Source organism: Oxyura jamaicensis, chromosome 3, assembly GCF_011077185.1.
Source record: "Oxyura jamaicensis isolate SHBP4307 breed ruddy duck chromosome 3, BPBGC_Ojam_1.0, whole genome shotgun sequence".
Taxonomy (NCBI): Eukaryota; Metazoa; Chordata; class Aves; order Anseriformes; family Anatidae; genus Oxyura; species Oxyura jamaicensis.
The window spans coordinates 115,251,194-115,274,949 of record NC_048895.1 but is presented as its reverse complement, the minus strand read 5'-3'; the positions used below and the strand labels follow the sequence as shown (position 1 = coordinate 115,274,949).

At 47.7% G+C, this 23,756-nt stretch overlaps 1 protein-coding gene and 1 long non-coding RNA gene across 3 annotated transcripts in view; one reads left to right on the top strand and one right to left on the bottom strand.

Moving 5' to 3' along the window:
- The first annotated feature begins 471 nt into the window (after nt 1–471).
- BLK (BLK proto-oncogene, Src family tyrosine kinase) overlaps nt 472–23,756 on the top strand; it is a 40,460-nt gene continuing 17,175 nt past the window's right edge. Inside the window, exons 1-3 of one of the 2 annotated variants that reach the window (XM_035323032.1) lie at nt 472–983; nt 16,677–16,779; nt 19,753–19,801. In XM_035323032.1, the coding sequence (XP_035178923.1) occupies nt 16,678–16,779; nt 19,753–19,801 (151 nt within the window). In that variant the 5' untranslated portion in view covers nt 472–983; nt 16,677. Of the gene's footprint in view, nt 984–8,749; nt 8,974–16,676; nt 16,780–19,752; nt 19,802–23,756 lie in introns of those variants that run through there. The other variant, XM_035323033.1, reaches the window with a different exon arrangement.
- Nucleotides 3,235–5,852, bottom strand: LOC118165128. The gene is made up of 3 exons (XR_004749891.1): nt 5,326–5,852; nt 4,712–5,228; nt 3,235–4,578 (listed from the first exon to the last, which is right to left on the bottom strand). It is a non-coding gene; the product is annotated as an uncharacterized LOC118165128 (long non-coding RNA).

The window sequence follows — 23,756 nt, the reverse complement described above, 5'->3', positions numbered from 1 at the left end:
AGAACACTCACATTTCACAGCATCAGGCAGCAGGCAGTGAAACACCCCAGCACGGAGTGATCTGAGCTGATCCCTGCCCACCGCAGCTCCAGATGAGCACTGGGTGGGCAAAACTTTTTGCAATAGAGCAAGTTGCTAATGGCAAAAAATACAGTGAGGGCAGATCGTACAGATCTTATATACAAGCGATAAAGAGATAACAGGATATGCTGTCATCTGTCTCCTGCATCTCTTCTTCCATGCCCTAATGACATCAGCTGGCTGAGACACAAACAGCTCTGAGGACGAACATGACCACTCTTTCAGATGAGATTTTAAGCAGAAGCAGAACCTCAAATGGAAAGTGAGTAAGATTACGGCACCGTAACCTAGATGATTACAAAAGGGGAAGCTGCTCAGACTAGAACCTGACTGGAGATAAACTCTCCCAAAGGTTAAGCGCATGCAATAAATATCTCCATCCCTGCTATTGGCCCAGCATGCTCTTAGCTGTGAACTTACCAGTCTAGAAAACTCAGGACCTGTATTTCTCCTCCCCTTTGCAAACCAGATTTTATACCCTGTGGCTTCATGGGTGCCTTCACACCAGCCTGAATGAGAGTGGTCTGGGGTATCAGCTGAAGAGGGACAGTGCTTTTTATAGCCCGCTGAGCCTTTGTGGATAACAGTTCTTCTAAGGTAGCCACCGTTCCAACGTCAGCACTAAAGGAGCCGTGTGGTTACACTACCAGCCCTTTAATTGCTATAAGTGTAACAAACTAGTTCGATTTGTCATTCAGCTGTTGTCGACAGGAAACCACTAACAGCAGTCAACTGACAACGCCATGAAGAATTAGGGTTTCTCTTTCTACGTGCTTTAAGGATTAAAACTTATCAAGGGGAGCTTATGTTCTTAAGTACGCACCCTGCAAGGGATTTTTTAACTCTGGTGGACAACTAGGATCGAGTGGGCTATGGTTTAATCCGAACAAAGGAATCACCAGGTAAGAGCAAATGCTTTTTTTTTTTTTTTTTTTCTTTCTTTCTTTCTTTCTTTCTTTTTTTTTTTTTTTCAATTTCAAAAACTTTACTTCATTCCTGCTGCTTTTTTTACCGCCTTCCTCTTCATTGGGTGCATGCACTTAGTGCACCCGAGATTTGGTCCATCTCTGGTTATTGTCTAGGCATCTGGTTATTGTCTAGCCATCAGTGGTGATTAAGCCCTCAAAGATGCGTGGTAGGATATTGAAGGGAATTGGCCGTGCTGCTGCCATGGATCAGGACAGAGTGCATTTCTTTCTTTCGTTGGGTGTATCTTCTGAAATCCGGGCACCCTCTGAAGTGGGACTGGTGCTCTAAGTGAGAAGCTGACCTGGCATGTTCTCTCTTGGGCACTGATCAAACTCCTTCTCTTCAAAAGAAACCAAAAACATAAAAGTAGATCAAAGCCCTCTAAACAGCACAGGGAGGTGGAAGTTTGGATGTTCAGGCTCCAGGCGGTGGCTGCTGAATTGAACGGCTGGGTGCTGCGTACGGTGCAGAGAAGGGTTGAGGCTTTAATTTGCCTTCTGCCAAGAAGCACATTTGGGACTGCAGATCTTTTCTTTGTTTTGCCCCACAGATGGGTTGGATCATTTTGGAGATGTTTTTCTCCTCGGAGATAATAATTCTGCTTTCACAAGCTCCTCCAGTTAAGCTGGTAAAACCAACGGAAGCTTAATGTGGACAAAGCTTCTGGCAAGCTGGAGAACCCCAAAAGGGGTTATAGGAAGGACAGGCTTAATGCTTCTCCCCCTGGTCACTTCCCATCCCCACAAAGGCAGAACTTACACAAACCTCCGTAACTTTCACTCTCGGTTATAATCCAGACCAGGCTGAAATTTTTCCCTAGTGCTCTGACTTGGAGCCTGGATCTCTCAGAAGCCACCTTGCTTACGGTGCGATCTCTGGGGAGGAAGAGCAGTTGTAGTGTCATGGGGCATTTCGCATCTGGGCATCGTGGCCCGTGTTGCCTGTCAAGTCAATGCTTTTTGTGGCACTTTAGTTACCTCCCTGGTGAAACGGGGGCTTTGTTTCCTATCTCATAAGGCTGCTGTGAAATTTAATTTATTACGGATCCCTGAAAATGTAGGGTCGGGACAAGGTGCGTACATGGTCCGTAGTGATGTTGTTGATGGTGCTACACACAGCACTCACACGTGGTCCTGGGTCTAGTGTGAGATGGAGAAGGGAAGCCGGCTAGAAAGTAAGGAGAAAAAAGGACAGCTGCAGGCCAGTGAAGGCATCCTCATTAATATACTCTACTAGTAATTATCACAAGTTTTAAGTAACGTTTGAGGGCTGCCGAACTTGTGATCTTTTGCCCACATTTTGTATTTTCTGCTAGACCTCCTGCAGCACTATCATTATGCCGATGCACAAAAATCTGTTAAAAAAAATAATTCGGCCCATTCTTGTTTTGTTCTGCCAAAATAGAGCTATTACTACACCTTGGGGGTTACAGGGAAAAAGCCAAAGGCCAAATTTTCTGATGGAGGAGCAAAGACCCAAGACATATTTAAGTGAATATTCTGTGGTGGTGTTACTATTTTTCTTTTCTGCTTTTATAATGACTTTCCATATTCTGCTTAATAGACAAGGGGTGTTGTATGCATTTCTGCCCTGGGCTGTACTGTTCTCAGCTGGGGTGGGGTGCTCTTCAGCCCCTGCTAAATAAGCTCATGATATCTAAATCTGAGCATATAATAATAATAATAATAATAATAATAATAATAATAATAATAAAGGCATCCTACTTCTACACAATTTGGGCCATATGTTCATTTCAGACAAGGAGATCAGCTCTTTTATTTCTGCTTTGTGATTTTCCTCTTGGCTGACTTTTCAGCCTTTAATTCTGCATGAAACCTTTATGGGCACATCAAAGTCCAAGCAGGTTTTGAGGCTGCCTTCACGTGCAGAGGGGACTTTTGGGAAGGGGACACTTTTCACCAGAGATACCCCGTTGTCATCTGGAAACAGGCCCCTGTGGATTTCACGGGAGTGACAGCACTGTGTTGGGCAGAGTAGGAGCATTTGGGCATACTGTTACTTCATCATTATTTGCCTTCCTTCCTTCCTATCAGTCTTTCCATTCTCTCTATGTTAAAAAGGGAGTTTCCTTGCTGCTCTTCATGCTTGATGAGACTCAAGGAGGCAACCAAGCATTGACTCCATGTGGGTGAGCTCCCCTGTAGTCAATCGTTTCCTGCAGACCCACGGGGTTCAATCATGGGCAATAATTTTGCAAGAGCCCCGGGGCTAAATCCTGCTGGAGCCATGGGCAACCCCAAAGTTTCCACTCACTGATTCCTTTAATGTGCTGCAATTCAGCTTTCTCGTTAGATCTGTACCGCATTGCAAGCAGCAGAGATTAGAGGTAGCAGAGGGGATAAAATTGGATGCAATTCTCCCTTTTCAGGGGTCTTGGCAACAGATTACGGCCTCAGGGTCCAACTGCTTGTGGAAGAATTGGCTGCACCATCAGATGTCACCATGAAACTCAAAAGAAAGTACATCCCTATATGAAACAGGATATACAGGTCATGGTTTTGGTCTAAAAATAAATGTTAAAGTGCAACTTATAAACCAGGAACATAAACCAGGCCTCTAACATTTCATATTCAACAAGCCCCGTTCTTCTCAGAGGTCTCTCTGTCTTCCACATCAGGGCTAAAACCGCTTGAATTCATTTCACTGTCCAGCCAAAAAAAAAAAAAAAAAAGACCTCCCCCCTCTAAAAATAAACCTAACCCCAAAAGAGAGCAGCTCCTTGTGTTGAAATAAAAAATAGGCTTATAATTATAATTGCTTCCAAGAAAATGTTGCAACTGAGCGAGAGAACAATGTTTCTGGGGTTTTACAGAGTAATTTTGCCTTTGTTAATGTCAGGCAGTTTTAACTCGGAAAACATTGCGGGTTTGCCTATTCAAGCTCCCAAACCCCATTTCAAAAGGCCTAAAGAAGAAGGACACAGTTGAGCAAAGGTGCGGACAGCGTGATCAATGGGGATTTTTTGCAAGAAGTAGCACTGCTTGATTTGCTGGTGCCCCTGCAAAAAAAAAAAAAAAAAAAAAAAAAAAGAAGGGAATAAACTTCGATAAACTTCGTGTTCACCATGGGCAGGACAAGGAGTTGTAGGTCATTCAGTAAGGAAGTTCGTGCCGATCATTAAAAAGTGACGATCATTAAGAAGCCATTTTAAGGCTATGGATCTTGAAGGGTTGGGACAGACTGGGGAGCAGTGGGAATTTCCATCAGTGAAAGCTTGTAAGCACCAGTTAAGTTGTCTCCCAGAAAAATACAGGTCCACCAAGAGGATTAGATGACCTTCTGAGGGCCAGCCCTACATTTCTGCAAAAAAAAAAAGTAAAATGTATTTCTTTTCCGAAGTGAAATGTGCTTTTCAAAACCTCTCTGCTGATTTCCTCCCTGACAAACTTTTATTTACTTGTGAAATCATTTGTTGAACTTGACTGGATCTCGCAGATGACTTCTGCTCGTCTGGAAAGTGGGAAATCTGTTGCTGATCAAAAAGCAGCGTGCAGGACTCCTCGTGTCCTGCATGTCAGGCACGTAGGAGACAGAGCAGAAATAGAAAACACATGGGGTTTACAAATGAGCCCTTTGCTACCCAGTAAGAGGAGAAGAGTGAAAAATTATTAATTTGTCTGGGGCGTCTGGGCCGCCTTACCGATGGTTGAATGCGCAACTCTGGGTGGAGGAAGCTGGGGTGAACAAACTCTTGGTGCCATTTGCATTGTGGCCAAGAGGCAAATTAGGCGATTGACCCTGCATCCGAGTCACCGGGGTCCCCGTTTCCTACATTGCAAATATCTCCTCATACACAGAAGTTCACAGCCTCCTCGTTTCTCAGGCCTCTGTTCTTCCCCAGGTTATGGTGGCAAGCGGTGAAGGACCATCAGATTACACCAGGTGGCCTCACAGGAGGGCATCCCTCTGCTCAGTGCAGCCCATGGTGGGAAAAAGGAAAACCCTGACAAAATGCCACGGGCAGAGGAGCCGAGGTGTTGCAGGACTTAGCTGAGATCAGCTTGGTGCCCGCCCAACACCCAAGGCACAATGGCATCCGTGTTTATGTGAATTACTGCTCATGGTGAATGGCTTGGAAATGAGAAAATTAGGGGCAGAACATCTCAAAATGGGTGCATGATTCTTGAGAAACGGGCTTCGAATGCAGGTTAAGTGGTCTACGGAAAAATCAAGGCGTCATCAGCAGCATGTGATGGAAAGAGGGAGAAACAAGGTCATACTAAGCAAATAGAAAAATTGATACAAAAGCTTTACCTTGACTTTTATCACAGAGTTTTCCCCAGTTGTCTCTTACGTATTTGGCCTTCAGCATTTGACACTCACAGGAGGAAGACCACAGCTGTTTGAGACATCACTAGAGTAAACTTGCGTCAGAAAATACCCTTTTTCCAGCATTTGATGAAAATACCATTGAGGCAGGGCTTCAGCTGCTGCAAGGAGCAGGAAGCGGCATGGTGTGGAGGAAGCCTGACAGGGAGGACTGGGGAGGAGAGCACGTCTCTACCAGTAGAATACCCCCCAGTAAATGTCAAACAAAGCCACTGCTGCATTTTCTTCCCAGCCCCTTGGGCTAACCCACAGGATTCAGCAATAAATACCAGTAGCTAAACAAGGGAGAGCCCCGCAAAGCCCTAGCAAGGAGTTTGGATACAGCCACCTTATTTTGAAGGGGGAGAGATGAGAGACCTGACACTATTTTACTAGCAGAGATGCTGCATCAGAGCTCAGAAAGCCTCAGTGGTCAAAAGGGAGGCCAGAGGGTTGGTTACCATGCGCCAGCATCCTCCTCCAGCAGCACTCCAGTGCTTTAAATGATCTTTTAATCTGCCAGAGGGATGGCAGCTGGGCGGTTCAGATGGCAAATTAGGGTACTTGTTCTTAACAGGCAGGGAATGGGAGGGGAAAATCATGAGCAGGTCATGAGAACAAGGTCTGGAGGGAACAAGCCACCCAGCTTGTACTGCAGGGTGTAGGAAGCCGTCCCTGGGGCCAGCTGGAAACTGGAGGTGCCTTCATCCCTCTGGGTGGCTTCAGATTGAAGGTGGATTCCCTTCTGCAGCAGTTACTTTAATGGGAACACTTTTATTGGGTTCAGTGTAAAGTGAGTGTGAATGTGGTATGAATGGGCTCTGCTGCAGAAGGAGGCTGTGCAGTGGGCCACCCGTGTGGGTGTATGGCCGGGTGGCCAATCCATTGGGTTTTGGGTCATCCAGAGGGAGCTGGCAGCATTTTCTAGATCCTCTCCATGTCCAGGGATCGTGGTTATTCCTAGAGATCTTTCTTTGGGCATTTACCCCATGGGCTGAACATTTGGGCTCGGCTCACAGCTTATGGGGGATTGTAACAGGTAGCAGAGATGAGCCAGCTGTGGGACTTCACACTGCAAAGCTCCTGGAGAACATCTGCAGGCCAACATGTGGCAGCAAGGTGGGACCACTGCCAGCCAGGCCCTGCTGGAGCCGGGGAGATGACAGCCTGCACCTTCAGGCTGGGGAAGTTGGGGGCAGGTGGGGCCCATCTGGAGTGACCCGGGAGCTGTGTACGAGACTTCCTCTCTTTTCAGTGCCCTTTTTTTTGCATGCTTTCGCAGTGACTTCCCTCCAGTTTCTTTTAAAGGATACCCGTGGGCTGGTGCTTCGTGATTTCTGAGCAGACACATGGCAGGAGGGCACTCACTGCGTGGCCTTCTCCACTCTGGGTCTCGTCTCACGGCCAGGAGATCCCAGTCTGCAGGCAACAGTGGAGGCACGGGGATGAAGGACTGAGTCTACCCTCAGAGTCACAGTCCTAGGTACCTAAAAACCTCCCTGGGATGCCGTAGGTAGATTGCACATTATCTAACCTGTTTATTTAAACTCCTCGCTTCTGAGCTGCTTTAACTGCTGCCGTCACTGGAAGGGTCTGTGCAGCAGCCTGGCTGCAGCTGCTGGGTTTCCCCACTGTCAGAACTGGGAACGTGTCTCAAATCAGAAGCAGGTTTCTGTCTGGAGCTGCCGTGCTGTCGCCCTGTTTCCCAAGATGACTTGGCAGCCTTATTTCTAAGCCTTTGCTGCACCTCGTGGTGGCTCCTCCTTCCTACCTCTGCGGTGGATGGCAAGCAGCTTTCTAAAAAAGCAACTTCCCTTTTTGTAGGAATAGGAAGTGAAGCTCGCTTAGCAGAGAGCAGTCAGGTACTTCAGATGCACTCTCTGCCAAAGGGTGAAGCCCTACCCTAAAGCTCAAAGCACTCCAGCTAACCCTGAAGCTGTCCTTTCTTTCCCCAGCCCCAACCTGACCTCCTCCAGCTCTGTCCTCCCTCCCCTGCCCTCAACTGGAGGAGAGCGGAGACAGCAAAATGCGAGCTGGGGAGGGAGAGGTTTGACAAATCTGCAAGGGCTTCCTCATTTCTGTATGTCCTTGGTATGCAAAGAGCAGGCCTGATTCTGCAGCACACCTGCCAGAGGGGCAGTGGGGTGGGTGTCTGTCCTGGTTGTCCTCAGAGAGACCCCAGCTGTAGGATAAGGGGCATGGCATGGCCACAGGTCCAACGAGGCACTTGCAGCCTCCTTCTTAGGGCCCAGACCGTTGTCCCACAGACTCTCAGCCCTTCACGGGGTTTTCTCCCTCTGCCAGGAGCACAGAGCGCTTGCAGAGCCTTGGTGATGCCCACGGGCGGTGCTGGGGCAATGGGCACCCACTTCCTCGCTCACACAGCATCGTGTCCTCAGCCACGCTGATCTGAAGGCTGGTAAACATCCTCTGCCTTGACCTGGGCTTAGAGCAGCCCCATGAAGCCTTTCCTTCACAAACAACATCACACCAGCATGTGGGCGGCCTCCGGGCCGTGCGCCGCGCTCGGCGGATGTCAGCTTGCGTTTGTCCGTCCCAGCGAGCGCAGCCCAGGCACCACCAGAAAGCCTTGAGGGTGCTGAGACCCAGCATCCCTTCCCTCCCTACTGCAAAAACCACGCCGTGGCATTACCCGCAGAGGTCACGCAGTGGTTTCGGGGGGTCCTTGCAACGGCTGAAGGACAATAAATGGCAATCCAGCAGGTCTGCTCCATAAAATGCATGGAAAATACTCCCTACAGGAAGCCTCGGGAGTGTGTGTAGAAACAAATCTTGCTTCTTATACATCATTTATCTCCTGAGGCAGACACATTTCAGTCTCCCTACTGAACATGCTGAGGCAGATTGAGAAAGTAACTTCCTCAGAGTCACCCACAAGTCCCTCTCCAGGTCTTCATTTGTTAGAGCATGTCGCATCCTCGGTGACATGACTCAGTAGGTTTGTAGAACCCTGGTCGGGGCTCTCTGAAACAGAACACATTTCATCTGAAAAGACCTTTATTAGTATTTTTCTTCTCATCACAGCAAGAAGAGATTGCTGCAAAGCCAGTTTTTTCAGCCATGTCCCAAAATTTGGTGGTTTGCCTGGTGGAAACAACCCATTCACAGTCACTGCAGCTGATTTTAATGACAGCTGTTAATAGCCTGTGGGTTTTGCTGGGTTTTGTGTCTGGGTTCTCTCTGGGTTTCTCGCCTTCCTCAGTGCTGTTTTCATTGGCCAGGTTGTCTGGGAAGTGCAGCTTGCCCCCCCCTCCCCGATGGATCGTGCCGATATCCAAAATAGAGCAAGGAATCCTTGGGGGGAAGAGAGGAGCCAGTTCTGACACAGAGGCACGATTAAAAAAAGAAAGTCCATTAAAAACCATTTGCAAAACCAGGCTGCTCCGGCATCCTGGGGGGTGTAAGACTCGAAACCATCAGTCCCATGGATGGTGTGGACGTGGTGTGAGCCGGGGTTCTCTCACAGAGAAGTTCTGCCACCGCTCCCAGCCCCATGGAGCATCTGCCATGGGTCGGACCAGTGCTCCGTCCGTCCTTGGATCGCGTCTCCAGGAGCGGCTGTGTGGGAACCAGGCAAGTAGGGGTCATCCCACCCCGGTGCACATCCCCCTGAGGCTGGGGAGAAGCCCAGCAGGCTTTTCTCTACCTTCTTCCTCTTCCCCATCCCCTCTTCATGGGGTGCCCCCTGCCCTGTTTCCATTCTCTGAGATCTGTGGGGTAGAGAGAAGATGGGAGCAGTCCCGAGCGGCTGATGAGACCTAGCCCCGAGGGATGGTTTGCAGGAACGCTGTTCCCATGGTTTGCGGCAAAAAGAGAAGAGAAATGCATGCCAGGCATGCATGCCCTGGTTCTTCCATCCTCCCCTGCCCTCCTGAAGGGGAACTGAGAGAGGTGTGCGCATGGGGAATGCAGGCTGGAGCTGGGTGCTGCTGGGGTGGGTAGGGGAAGGGCTCTGTGCCCAGCAGCCATCTCCGACACGGCTTTCCGAGCGGCTGAAGGCGTTCAGGTGGGGAGCTGGGGATGTGCACCCTTCCCTCTGACCCTTCACCTCATCTGAGGGTGGCAGGAGGGTGCTGAGACCTGAGCCAAGGGGCTGATGGATCCTGCAAAATGCTCTCGCTAGGAAAAGGCAGTTCTCTTCCTGAAGGGAACTCATCTCAACTATTCCCCTTGTCCCCAGAGGAGTAACCTCCGGGAAGGGCCTTTCCAGGGGCAGGAACGTGGCTGACCATACGTAGAGGTGTGGAGGGACACCCCATCCACCAGCCCATGTCCCCAAGGCTGTGAGGACCAGGCCGACACAGTGTGCCCACAAAGCTCTTTAAAACAGAGCTCTGCAGATTTTGGCCAAGTGAGCACAGCCTGTGCCCACTCCCACAGGACTGAGAGCTCACCCAGGGGTTGTTTGTGGAGCGGATTTCCCTTTCCCGTGCTCCATCTTTCCCATAGCCCATGCAAAATTTGGCCCATGCTTGCTTTGAGCAGCGGATAGATTTGGGTTGAAACACCAGCAGAAATTGCTTACTGAGTGATGCAGCTTTGTGATAAAGCCTCTCACACCCGGAGGACCCCAGAGATGCTGCTGGCACCCCGAGAGATGTGCACACTTCTCTTGGCCCTGTCCTCCGCCTTCTGCTCTCCAGCACATCCCACCCTGCTCCTCCCCACCATGCTGCAGGACCCCCGGCCCTACAGAGCCATCCCCAGCAGACATCGTTGCAACGCCAGGGCACAACTCGTGGAGTAGCATCTTTGGAGAAGGTGAGGCATGCAGTCTGTCCTCCCGACCCAGCATCCTGCTCCGACACCCCCGGGACCCCCGGCCCTGGCTCCGTGTCCTGGCCCGCAGCCTCTTGCAGCTCAGCCAAGCATCTGCCAAGCTCCATCGGGGCGCGATGCTCAATGTAAGCAGCGATTTTTCCTCCAGACAGATGTTTTGATTAGTGGATGACCACTCTGGCAGCCTGCAGCTGTGTTCTGCTTCTACTGAGAGCAAGAAGCTTTTATTATCCTTTTTTTTTTTTTTTTTTTTTTTTTTTTTTTTTTTTTCTTCCCTGTCAAGAAACTTTTTTTTTGCATCTGCTTAAGCTCAGGCGCCTGGAAATCTGTGCAGTCACACACCACCCCCAGCCTCACGCAGCCTTCTCCCACAGGGTCTCGGCTTCTCAGACAGACCCAAAATAGCCAGGTTTTCTGCTGGGTTTATTTGCTTAGGCTGGATTCACCTGCTGCAGTTGGAAAGCACGGCAGACTTAAATTGCAGTGGAAACAACAAGCTGGCTAGGCTTTGATTGCAGCAGGAAGAGATCCCCAAATTAGCCACTGGGCTCCGATCTGGTTTCTGCAGTGCCTAGCTCTCACCAAGGGGTAATCACAGGGGCACAGAGCTCCTCTGGATTTATCCACCCGCTGCCCTCGGTGCTGGCTGCTGCAGGACAACCATTGCAGAGAGCAGTTTGGCCACAGGGGCTGTGCTCAAGGCTGGGAGAGGCAGCAGCACGAGGCCAGCCGGGGCCAGCAGCGACTGGAGAGCCCGATGCTCCTGGGGAACATTGTGAGGGGCTCTTTGTGCCTGAAACAGGCCCTAATGCAAGCAGAAATTCAGCCTGCTGTCTTTATCCAGCCATGATCATGGTCTGGATGGGGTTTGAGCATTGCCAATAGGAAATTTTTACCTGCTGTACGGAACCTGCTTTGGCAGGGGAGTTGGACCCGATGATCTCTTAAGGTCCCTTCCAACCCCTGCAATTCTGTGAAATTCCCAGTTCTTCAGCAATTTTCTAAGGATGCAACACGTAAGACAGCCATCTGCTTCACTCCCCAGCAAAGGCCATGATGCCTCTGGCTCCATGCTGGGGGTGTTCAAGGGAAGTTTGGACATGGTGCTTGGGGACATGGTTTAGTGGGTGACATTGGTGGTAGGGGGGTGGTTGGACCAGATGATCTTGGAGGGCTTTTCCAACCCTGACTGGTGATTCTGTGATTCTCTCCAGCTCTTTATAGGGACTTCATTCATTGCTCTAATCCCTCCACACACAGCCTGGTCATTCCTTGTGAGCATCAGTTTTGGGCCATAAGAGTCACCGTGCTGTCAGCAGGAGACCCCCGTGTGCATTGCAGGAGGCCTCAACGCCCTCCTGCTTGCAGGAAGGGTTGTCCGAGGGGACTTCACCTGCTTTGTCCTTCTAGAGGACAGTGGCCACACTCCCCACCTTCTGCCTGAGACAGATCTTCTGCAGGGCTGTTGCTGTTTATAGCACAGCACATTTCTTGTTGTTCACATCTGCCTTCTAACCACCTCCTAGCAACGAAGCCGCTAATCATTCACAGCCTTAAAAATGAAATTAAAAAGAACTCGGCCAAAACCCAGCAAAACTGGAAAACAGCAGAAAATGCTTAGGTAGGAATGTCTTCTCCACTGCTGATCTAATCAGGCTCTTCAGTAATTCTCTGGTTCTGTCTTGCAACACAACCCAAGGGTGCCTGGCTCGGAAACGTAATGAAATATTTTGTTGAGGGAGAAGAAAGCTTCTGGAGAATTTAATGCATCTGGGATGTGCCTAGACCTGGGGAAATCTTTCAACTGAACTTTTTTTTGCTCCTTGATGATGTAAAATTGCAAATCTGGTGTAATCACGTTATTGCATCCAAAGTGAGTTGATTTCAGTAATTCTTTCTGGTAAGGGGAAGACACACAGGAAAAAACTTCAGCATTTAAAATCGTAAATGTCTGCATTTTCAGAATATGGTGGGGTTTTTTAATGCTATTTCTGTTAAAATGCTTTTTCTTAAGAAGGACATTCTGAAGTTTTAAAACGAGGTGAAATATCTAATCTTGGTCAACTACGAAAACTGTGCTGGACCCACCCTAGCATTTGAATGGAAAAGGGGTGATTTTGTGCTTTCTCTGGTCTTGGGGGGTTTTTGGAGCTGCCCTCACAGCGAAACACTATTGGCTTACTCGAGCCTTAAGCTATTTTTCCGTGGCACAGTTTTATGGGGGTGAGGCAAATGATGAGCCGAGACTTCTGCTTTTCTGCTAGATTCTGTCGTGTTTTTCCCCTGCGCCCGCCCATGCGATCCCAAGGCCGTTCATCTGTGTCATCCACATCCCTGGTGCAGAAGGCATTACTGCCTTCACACCAGGAGCAATTTTGAGCACTCTTGCTAGGGCAGAGAAAAGCAGCCAACCGCAGTCGACGGCATGCCCGTGGTGCAGGGTTGCTTACCGTACAGAGGAGATGGGGAAATAAGTTCATGCTTGCAATGCCTGGCTTAGCACAGGTACCTCCATCCTGCTCTCTGATCTGCTACAACAAAAAGCATAAGTGTGTCCAACTGCACCAATCTGACACCATCCTCTTTGCTTTTATCTCCCCCAAGCACTCAAAAATGTGCCAAGTATTGACACAAGGCAGGTCTCCAAAGGCTGTGATCAGCAAAGACTCGGGTCCACCTCTGCTGGACATGGGCCCTGTGGGGCTGCAGGCACAGCTTGGTGGTTTGCTCCTCTGGGGCAACTTCTCCAACCCCTTTCAGAGATGGGTGAGCGATAAAACTTGCATCTTTGTCCAAATGTCAGTAGAAATATTGCTTGAGCAGGGCCAGGTAGTGGGATCTTCAGAAGACTCCCCCCTTGGACCATTTCTGCAGGAACCTCTTTACTTGCATCCAGCTCTCACTAACCAAAATGTCACCTCTGAAGACAACTGAAATGGCCTTTGGTTCTCCAGGGCACACAGCATTTTTTGGAGGTCCTATACAAGTAACCCATGTGTCTGTGACCTGCATGTGTGTCCCACACATGTTCAAAGCCGTATGTTACACAGAGCTCACCGTCCTCATGTCTGCTGACTTTCTCAGCCAAAGATCTTTAGAATCTCTCAGAAAAACTTCTGCAGAAAATATTTTTACCCGAAACTTACTGACATCCAAACCAGACTCTTTTTTTGCTAAAACTTTTCAAACATCCGGAAATTTTTGCGTTGCCTATCTTTGTCTCATTACAACTTCTAGTTGCCTTCAGAATATTTTTTTAGAATATATTTTATTGGTTTTGAACTTGAGTAAACTTGAGAAAATGAGCTAAAAAAGGAATGAACACATGGAGAACATTTTGGTTAAATATTATTGATGTAATGAACAAAATCACATTTTCTTATCTGTACTCACAGATTATATTAGAAGGAAGGGTTTCCCCACTTTCATTTATTAAAAATAAACATTTTTAGATGGGCAAAGTAGTAAATTGATGAAAGGATATTTTTATGCTTTTCTGAATTTCTGTTTTCTTACCGGCGCTCTTTTCCACAGTGGGGAAAAAATAGACTGTGAGACCTATCGGTTAGTTTTCTCAAATCTATTTTTGTGATGCTGATTTAAAAACCAATAATCTGAAGCAGAAACACTGTGAACAATGTGCATTCATCTCATCCATCTTTTTTGAAAAAAAAATATATATATATATTTTTTTTTAAGAAAGAAAACGCCTCCAGCAGTGGGTTGGGAGCTTACCAGCAGCGTGCTGCATCATTCAGCATTTGTCTACAGCGTTATTTTAGGGTTTTGCCTAAGACCTGCTGGCATGAAGGACAGTTGTGTTGGCTGCTGAAGATGTGGAGAGCATGAATGCTGGATTTCATTGGGATCATAAATACCCAGAGCAGTGCTAAAGTCTGTGTGCCGTGGAGGCAAAGGCGTGGGTGGGAGCGGGCGACCTTTGCAGGAGAGTTCTTGCTGGTTCCATTTCCCGTTTGAGCTGGGACATGTTGTTTGCTTCTCTTTGTCGTTTTGCACTGACATGTCCGGAGTCGCTTTGCACTTGCATGTGTGGAGAAAGCTCAGTTTATGTGAGCGTGCAGAGAGGTGTTTGCAGAGAAGTGTTTCCAGTCTCGGTGTGGTGGGACGACAAGGTGTCCCTAGGATGCGATGCTCCCTTGGACACAGAAACACCATGTGGAGATGTGGAGGTCAAAGCATGGTCCCTACTCCTCTCCAACCCTGTCAGAGGAGCTGGTGCGGCCACAAGCCCCTTCAACACCTGGTTGGGCTTGCTGTAGCTGAGGTTTCTCCATGACCCACCAGAGTCATCCCTGATAGTGAATAAAGACCCCAAAATGTGCAGTCACCATTCTGCAGATGGTCCATCCTCTTATAAAATAATTGGGTCAACATGACTGGCTTTTGAAGCATATTGCAGACTTATGCTATATCTCACATCTCCTAAGTCCGTAGAAAAAATGCCAACGTCCTGAGTTGAAAGGGACCCCCAGGTACCATCATGTCCAAATCCTGGCTCCACACAGCACCACACAAAACCAGACCCTGTGTCTGAGAGCGTTGTCCCAACACTTCTTGAACTCCAGCAGCTCGGTGCTGTGACCACTGCCCTGGGGAGCTTCTCCCAGTGCCCGACCACCTCTGGGTGCAGAACCTTTCCCTAACACCCAGCCCTGACTTAAAACAGTCATTTGCTGTTCCCTGGTTGAAAAGGGAACTTGAGCTACCCTAATTCATTATCCTGGTAGATAACACCATTCAGAATCAGAAATGCTGGCGCAAAGTCATCTTTCAGCAGTTTGCAAGTAGAAGGGAAGGAGAAGCTCACTTCACAACACATGAACCATTGCATGACAACCAGATCTTCTCAGAAAAGCAAGGTCTGGTTACAACCAGGAGGAGAGGCTGATGAAGTTCGGTATCTCGCTGCAGGAAATGCTGTGGCTGATTCAGTGGACTAAACCTCCCCTCCAACCGCACCGAGTCCGTGCCCACAGCGATGCTGAGGCCTACGTACAGGTGGATGGGCTATCTGAAAACTTGGGTCTGAGAAAAAATTAGAGACGTATGGATGCTGAAAAGCTTTTGATTGGAGAAAAGATTGTATATGGGGCTATCCTGAAATATTTCAATAATTCCTTCCCTTTTGCTTACTTCAGCTGAGGCAGAAGAGAGGAGGCAGTTTGAAAAAATGACACCTTAAAATATTGGGATGTCTCTGCTAGAAACCTAGTTTTTGAAATATAAGAAACATGCTCAAAAGTAAAAAAATAAAAAATAAAATAAAATGCTTTTACTGGAATATTTTTTCCTGCAAATCTGGTTTGCCAGAAGTCTTTTTGAACACATCTGTTGGATTCTATCATGATGTTTGGGGGAATTGACTATCCACATTATTCCCAAGACCTCCACTCCTCCATGTTCATTGCAGACCTTGAGGTATTTTAGAAAGAATGGGAGCCAAATTGTCTTTGATCAGATGAACCTATTTATGGTTTGGATTTTTTTTTTTTTTTTTTGGACATTTAGCCCATATCTTTCTATGCCTTTTGTCCAAAGCCAAGGCTGGGGCAGAATTTAGTGCTGGTTGGTGTAGATACCTTACATACCCATGGCAATAGCTTTTCAGTAATGCTGGCTTCAACTGCTCCCTATATTTTCAGGGGGCTGAGAAGGCTGAGGTCGCTGTGGTTTGGCTATTTTGACTACCCAGACTCAGTATTATACTGGGATTATTGAGCAGACCTGAAATCACATTTCAGGGCTGCAAATTAAACCCACTCTCAAGAATGAGTATAGAAGCCCTAGAATGGACCCGAGGGTAGTCCATGGAAAGGGTTTGATTCATTTTTGTCTAGTGCTCCTTAAGGTGTCTGGGATGTGTTTTTTCCATCTACATGTATCTGGAAAACATAATCCAGGAGGTACAGGAGGCCCACACTGAGCACCATGGCTACGGCTTGGTCTTGGTGTGGGGGCTCTGCAGCACTCAGCAAACACTGGTACACCTGAACAGTTCAGCACAGTGATATTCCCCAGGATCTCCAGCATCGCCTTCTGCAGAGCACTCATGGAGCATCACCTGGCTGTGGAGCAAGTCTGCTCAACACCAGGTGGGGATCTGTGTCTTGGAGAGGAGACACAGCTAGAGAAGTCATTTGTGCTTTTCTCTCTCTCTCTCTCTCTCTTTTTTTTTTTTTTTTTTTTTTTCTGGTGACTTACACTGTTTCTTGGAGACTCATCTGCAAAGTATGAAGGACCAGGCTTGTGTGGGAACAGAAATTACAGGGTTACAAGGTCCGAGGTAGTAGGAGGTCCCTACATGGGATGTTATTAGACTCACCCCTCCACTGTCCCATTTTGTCCCCCCTCCACTGTCCCATTTTCATCTTCTCCAGTTTGTTCTTCATGAATTAGATGATTGCTTTGTCCCTTGCTGTCTGCATCTTTCCCCAAGAACAATTTCATTATAAAATAATTATTGTTTTTTCTTCCAGGATGGGCTTGCTTGGGAGCAAAAACCAACTGACATCCAATGAGAAATGCACTTCTGGAAGCAATCCAAAACACAAGAGTAAACCTCCTCCTGCCCCACCCAAGGTAAGTCTGCAGTTTTGTGTCCTTTTGGGGTCCTCAAGGATGCCATTTTCTTTCTGGACATCTGTTATGGCCATGAAATATCTGAGTGGGTTTGTGATGATGGTGCTCTGAAAAGCTGTGAGTGGTTATTATCATTATTTGCTTGGGCTGTTGTGGTGGTTTTACCCAGCTGGGCAGCTGACCTCCACCACAACCACTCGCTCACTCTCCCCCCTCAAAGGGAAAGGGGTAGAAAATACGATGAAAAGGACTCAACGGTTGATACAAGGACGGGGAGATCACCAACCAATTATTATCACAGGCAAAACAGACTCAGCATAGGGAGATTAATGTATTTTATTGTCTGTTACTAACAGACTAGGGCACTGAGAAACTGAAAGCAAACTAAAAACACCTTCCCTCCAAAACCACCTTCTTCTCCCTCCTCCCCCTGAGCGGTGCAAGGGAACGGGGGAATGGGGACTGCGGTCAGTCCCCAATGCTTATCTCTGCTGCTCCTTCTCGGTCGCTTTCTGCCCCTGCTCTCTGACATGGGGTCCCTCTCATGGGATGCCATCTTTCCTGAACTGACCCTGCGGAGGCTGCCCACAGGCAGCAGCTCTTCAAGAACTGCTCCCACACGGCTCCATACCACGGGGTCCATCCCCCAGGAGCAAACTGCTCCAGCACAGGTCCCCCACGGGCGGCAGCTCCCCCCAGGCCCCCTGCTCCTGCGTGGGCTCCTCTCCACGGGCTGCAGCTCCGGCCCAGGGCCTGCTCCTGCGGGGGCTCTCCATGGGCCGCAGCCTCCTCCAGGCCACATCCACCTGCTCCACCGGGGGCTCCTCCACGGGCTGCAGCGTGGAGATCTGCTCCATGTGGGACCCATGGGCTGCAGGGGGACAGCCTGCTCCACCAGGGGCCTCTCCACAGGCCACAGGGGAACTGCTGCTGCCTGCCTGGAGCACCTCCTGCCCTCCACTGCACTGACCTGGGGGGCTGCAGGGCTGGTTCTCACTCCTTGCTCTCCCAGCTCCTGTTGTTCAGCATATATATATATTTTTTCCTTTATTAAATCTGCTCTCCCAGAGGCACAAACAACGTTGCTTGTTGGCTTGGCCTTGAGAAGTGGCAGGTCCCTTTGGAGCCAGATGAAACTGGCCCTTATCTGACATGGGGCAGCTTCTGGATTCTTCTCACAGACGCCACCCCTTCAGCCCCCTGGCACCAAAAACTTGCCACATAAACCCAATAAAGCTGGACTGGAGAGCAGGGCAGGGGTCAGGAAGAAAAGGTTCAACAGCCATCACTCCGTTTGCCACTTTGATCCTCCAAGCTGGCCCCATATCTCTCAGACAGGGCTGCTGCCTTCAGCACTCTGCAAACTGGGCTCATGTTGCTGATCTGCAAATGGCACAAAGATGGGTCAGATTCAGGCTAAGATTCAAAGTTGCAAACCGCAATGGAAACTTTACCACCAGGGCGGACAACAGGCACAAAAAATAGGGTCTACAGCTAATCTGTGAGAATCAGAAATGCTGAGCCCCTGCTGCTCCCTTTGGATTCATACAGAGCCTGTGCTTGCATGGACACAGGCATTTAGGAGATCTCAAATAATAAACTCTGTATATAAACCTGGGAAATCAGATAATCTAGCTGCTTGTCACTGTACAGAGGAGGTGAAGATATTTCCTCTTTCCCTGTGCTTGTCAGCACTGCATCCAGCAGCCAGCACAAGAGAAACTCCATGTGCAATGGGCATGTGAAAACCTGAAAACCATCTCAGGTCTTGAGCTCTGAGAAGGGGGGAAGAGGGAGGAGGATGTCATTGATTTTGATGACAGATGGTGGGGTTTTTTTACTCCTTTAGTTTCACTTCTGAGTTCTCCCATCATTATCAAGTTCAGTTTTCATGACAGAAAATGTCACGTTGACCAAGAGGATATTCTTTTCCTAAATTCCCTTCTTCCCAGTTCATTGGAGGGAAGCTGCTATCAGTGTAAATGCAGGATCATCAATCACCTGCTGACACTCCTTTTTTTTTTTTTTTTTTTTTTTTGCCACGAGCACTAAGCTCCCACGTGTCAGCGAAAGTCCATATTTCTTTCAGTTAAATTAGAAAGGGCAGTGGCTGAGCAGCTCTCCCTCCCTACAGTGCTGCTAAGTGAGAGCCAAAGGGTAAGGCGGACAGGAAGCACTAAATATTTTTTAATTCAGGGTGTGTATTTCACCCCTTTTGCATACATATAAATATCCCTGGCAGTGGTCTCAGACCCACTTCAGCCACTAGGCACTGTACCTGGGACTGATCACAAGAGTCTGAAGATGGGTAGAGGCCAACAGAGCCCGCTGGGGCGTTTCCATACTTCTAAAGTCCCAGCCTCCAAAGCAAGGTGGTTACACCCCAGCTGCTGATTAGGAGTGGTCTCTGGCCAAACTAACCCTAAACCGTCCCCAGGCTCTGAGCCAAAACCAAACTAGGGACCAGGTCAACGTTTCAAATGTGGGGTATCTTGCTGCTAATTAATTTGATAGTTAAATCACTGCCTCTTTTTATGAACGTATCCCTGAGGAAAGGATGTTCTGTGAGCCATAGGACAAGCATGGCAAAGAACACCCCAGGTTTTCTGCTTTGAATAATATTGCAACTGTTGTTTCTCACTGGGGCCATTCACATCTCATCCCTCATTGATCCTAGACCTGACATCGGAGTTAGATAGACCAGGCTCAAACTGAGTGGATAGCAGATTTATGTTTTTATTCAGAGAGGAGACAAGGTTTATTCAAGCTGACAGTGAAGCCAGCTATGAACACATCACAGCAAAATGTGCTAAAACAATCACGACACATAGGGAGCCAGATGCAGGGCCTGCTGACTGACTGCGGTGGGCTCTGGATCAGACTCCCACTCCTCTGTGAAGCTGAGAGCAGGCCTTCCTGCAAACACAGCAAAGCTAACAAATGTCTTCTCTTCTTTTTCTGTTTCCATCAAAGGGCAGGCAATTTATCAACAACCCTCATCTAAACCAAGCCTCTGTACAAGGTAAGATGCTTAGCTCTATTACTGCTTCTTTCGTCTTCCCATGGGGTTTTGCAAGGTGGTGGTCCCCCAACAGTAGGTCTTGAGAACAAGCTGTCATGTCACAGGCGTGCAGTTTCTGTATTTTCAGCATTGCCAGGCAGGGAGTTTATCAGTACGTTTCGGAACATTCGGTTTAAATCACTAAATATTTGTCGCTGCCAGTTTCCCCTACTCATCAAAGAAATTAAGAGAAATACACTCCTTTCGTTGGCTGAGCAAAGCGAGATCTGAGGCATCAGCTGCATGAGATTTCTCTGTCTGCTGCCCCGTCTGCAGCATGAGAACTTGTGGACGCGATATCCAGCCAGCTGAATGTTTCAGAGGAAATAGCAGGCATCAGAGAGCCTAGGCAGACTACAAAGAGAACGAGAAGAAAGAAAAGTATAAAATAAGGATGCTCGGCGCCCCTGCCTAGAGACTGGTGATTGACTTCAACCACCTCTGCAATTATCTGCAGATCACAGATGGCGTTTGGTAGATGATTGCCTTTTAGCAGGAAGCCCTCTGCTACCTCTGCCCGGCCTCTGACAGCAGTTGTAGCTATTTCTGTCAAAGAAGTTTTGCAGATTAAAGACAGAAAGAGAGGATCAGACAGGGCAAAAAAATAGAGGAAGCTTGGAAGAAAGCAGCTGGCAACACGCAAATGTTTCTCATGTGGGTGAAAGAGTAGGAGAAACGGAGATGGGGCATGAGCAAAGGAAAAAGTGGGGTGGCAAATAGGTAGGATGGGTGGAAGAGCAGACCTGGCCTTCGTGGTCTTGCGGACACCTCTGCTTTGGGGTGGCCAGAGGAACTAATGGAATGTCAGAATGTTTTCTTCCAAACTGACGTTTCTTACAGAGATCAGAACGGGAACAGTAAAATGTTTTGGTTTTGAGCCAGTTCAGTGTTATTCAGCCTCACACCTGCGCTGACACAGGTGTGTGTGAGGCTTAGCTCTTCATCCACGTGAGTGTGTGTGCTCCTCTGTGCAAGCACCATTTTTTCCAGAAGCCATGCTTTCTTTGGCAAAACTGTTTTCATGGCACGTTTCCAAGTCAGTTTGTTCTCATACCTCCACAACCAAGCAGACATCACCAGTTTTTCTTTCTTTTTTTTTATTTTGTTTTTATTTTTTTTTATTTTTTTAATTTTTTTTTTCAATGTTTTCACTCTGGCTGGAAACACAGCAGAAGCTGTCTTTGGAGGCGTCTTTTACTTCTGCTTCATGCCAGAAGGCAGAAGTGGAAAGATGATAAATGCATTAAGTACCGCGTTAGCCGTTTGCAGATCTCAGAAATATCGTGGTCTGTTGAGTTTGGTTCCAGTTTTGGAGGAATACTCACTCTGATGGTTTGGGAACTTCTCGTTTTTCTCAGCCAGTGCCTAAGTTTCTAGAAATGATGCTATGTCTGCCTCTGTTTTGTGTAGCAACATGGGCTGATAGGAACCATGCAAGGCATTTGAGATTTTCTGTTGAAAGAGGATAATTCAAGTGAACAGATAAAAGAAGCACAAAATCCAGACTATTCAATCATTAAAAAAAAAAAAAAAAAAAAAAAGGAAAGAGCTGAATTATATCTTATGCGAGCACTTCCACTTCAAGGCAAAATTATTGACTATGTGTGTCTGAGATGTAATATTAATTAAAAAAACTTTCCTCTTTTTTTTTTTTTTTTTTCCTTTTCCCCTTTTCTCCTTTTCCTTTCTTTTTGCAGTTTTTACACTCCTTTCATTATGACTTTTTTTTTTCCCTTCTGGTCTTGGTGTTACGCAACGTGTATCACAGTCTGAAGCTTTCGCGCTGCTGTCTCAGAAATAATTTATGTAGTTATTGTTAACAAAAGCCTAATTCCTCCTGTCATTACTTGGCTTAATGGAAGTAGCACGAAGACAGGCGAGAAGTACATAACTCTCTGTTCAACTGTGGTGTTGGCAGCATCGCCAATCCACCCTTCACTTGTGAGTTATTCCACCGTGCGAGTCTCTCATTCATCTTACCACGGGTCCCTAAGCACTCACGATGCCTTTAAGGTCAGTGCCGGATCCTCCCTCCGCTCTGTGGGGTCAAAACTTACCTTTAATTCAGCAAAAAACCTCAGCCCAGCCAAGTCCTCACCCAAGCACAACAGCTCCATTGCCACAGCTGCTGCTACTACCTTGCATTGGGTAGATGAGAGGTAGCAGACGGGTGGAATAACCCCTGTGCACCGCTGGATTTAAGTGCTACTGATGGAGACAGCTGTTTGCTTGGGGTGCTGGTCCTCAGGCATTATAATAACCTGCAAGTGCACAAAGAATCAGCCCCTGTGTGAAGACATTCCTTCTGATTGAGGACCTGCAACTTCCTCGCTCGCTTTGACTAACCATGGTGTGAACAGGTCGGATTTTCAGAGGGTGGGAGCTAAGTGTGCTCTGGAAATGGAAGTCTTTTCAGGCATCTCGAGATTAGCATCAAAGCTCTAAGTCGTTTTTATTGTTGTTCCCTGAATGTGGATTTGAGTTTGAAAGGGATGCTGTCAGGAACATGGTTGTGCATTTAGCTGGAACAAGGAAGAGATGCTTCTGCTGAAAAGGCTGACTTTTCAATGAGAAATGAGAATTTCTCATTAAAAATCGGCATTGCAAATCGAAAGCAAGAGAGGGAAGGACGATGAGAGTGAATTACCCCAAATGTTCACATTTCCTGATAAAAACGTTGTGAGTTTCAATCATAAGATACGATCTTATGTGGAAAACAAATTATCTGAAAAAAATATATAATAATAATTCACTGTGTCAAAACACAAGGCATGTGGATGCACAAGGCAGGAACACATCTGGCAGAAATCACTCTTCCATTTCAAGCCTGGATGTCTCAGGAGGCATCTCCATCAGACCTGGACCTGCTGACCTGCTGGGAGGTGCAACACCCCCATCCCGCAGTCTTCTGCATCCCCACCAACAGGACCTAATAGCATTGCCCTCGGTGAGAGCAGTGACAAAGCTGGTGTGCCACCAGCAGCCACAGGTTTAGAAGGCACTTCTTCCTGGCACACATTTCTCTTGGTGAGCCAGCCCTTGCCTTGCTGAAACGGGAAGCTGGACTCATTGCTGGCAGCTTTAACTCATGGCTGAGTGCAGCCAGTGGGCCAACACATGTCCTGCGGGTCGTCTTTTAGCGTACAACCATCCTAGCATGGCTCTAAACCAATTCATGGTCCTCCGAGGGATGCTGGCACACGCTTCTCATGGCTCCATCGCCATGGGATGGTTGCAAAGGCTTTCCATTCATGACGGGACAGCGGTGGGAAGCCTGCTTAAATCCTTTCCATTAAGCCATTGAACTGGCACTCAGCCTACGCAAACTGAGCTGGTATCTCGCTTTCCTGACAGCAGCTCTGAGCCAAGATGTGTTTTGGCTCGCCATCAAAGTCCCCAGCCTGCTAGCCCTATCTGCAAAGCACTCGCGCCCAACAGCCCGGTGCCGCGCGGAGCTGCTCATGACCTAACCTGACCAAATGGGCCAAAAAAGTATTATCGAGGGTGTTTCTCGGCGGGGTGATACAGGGAGGGAGAGAGCCACTTTCATCCTGAGACGGCAAGTCGTGCCGGCTGGAGCAGAGAGAGCGCTTTTCTTCTGGCTCACTTAAGCGTGCAGTGTTTCTCACATGGATGTTGAGGAGGGGATAAGAGGGAGTCATATTATTTTTTCAGCACAGAAAACCTTTTTGTCCTTGCAAATTTTACTCTTTTTCTTCCATTTCTCCTTTTTTTGTTGTTGTTTTTGTTTGGTTTATTTTGGCTCTCTTTATTACTATTTATGGCAGTTGTTTCGAGACCCAAATTTCTTTTTCTTTTTCTTTTTCTTTTTCTTTTTCTTTTTCTTTTTCTTTTTCTTTTTCTTTTTCTTTTTCTTTTTCTTTTTCTTTTTCTTTTCCTTTTCCTTTTCCTTTTC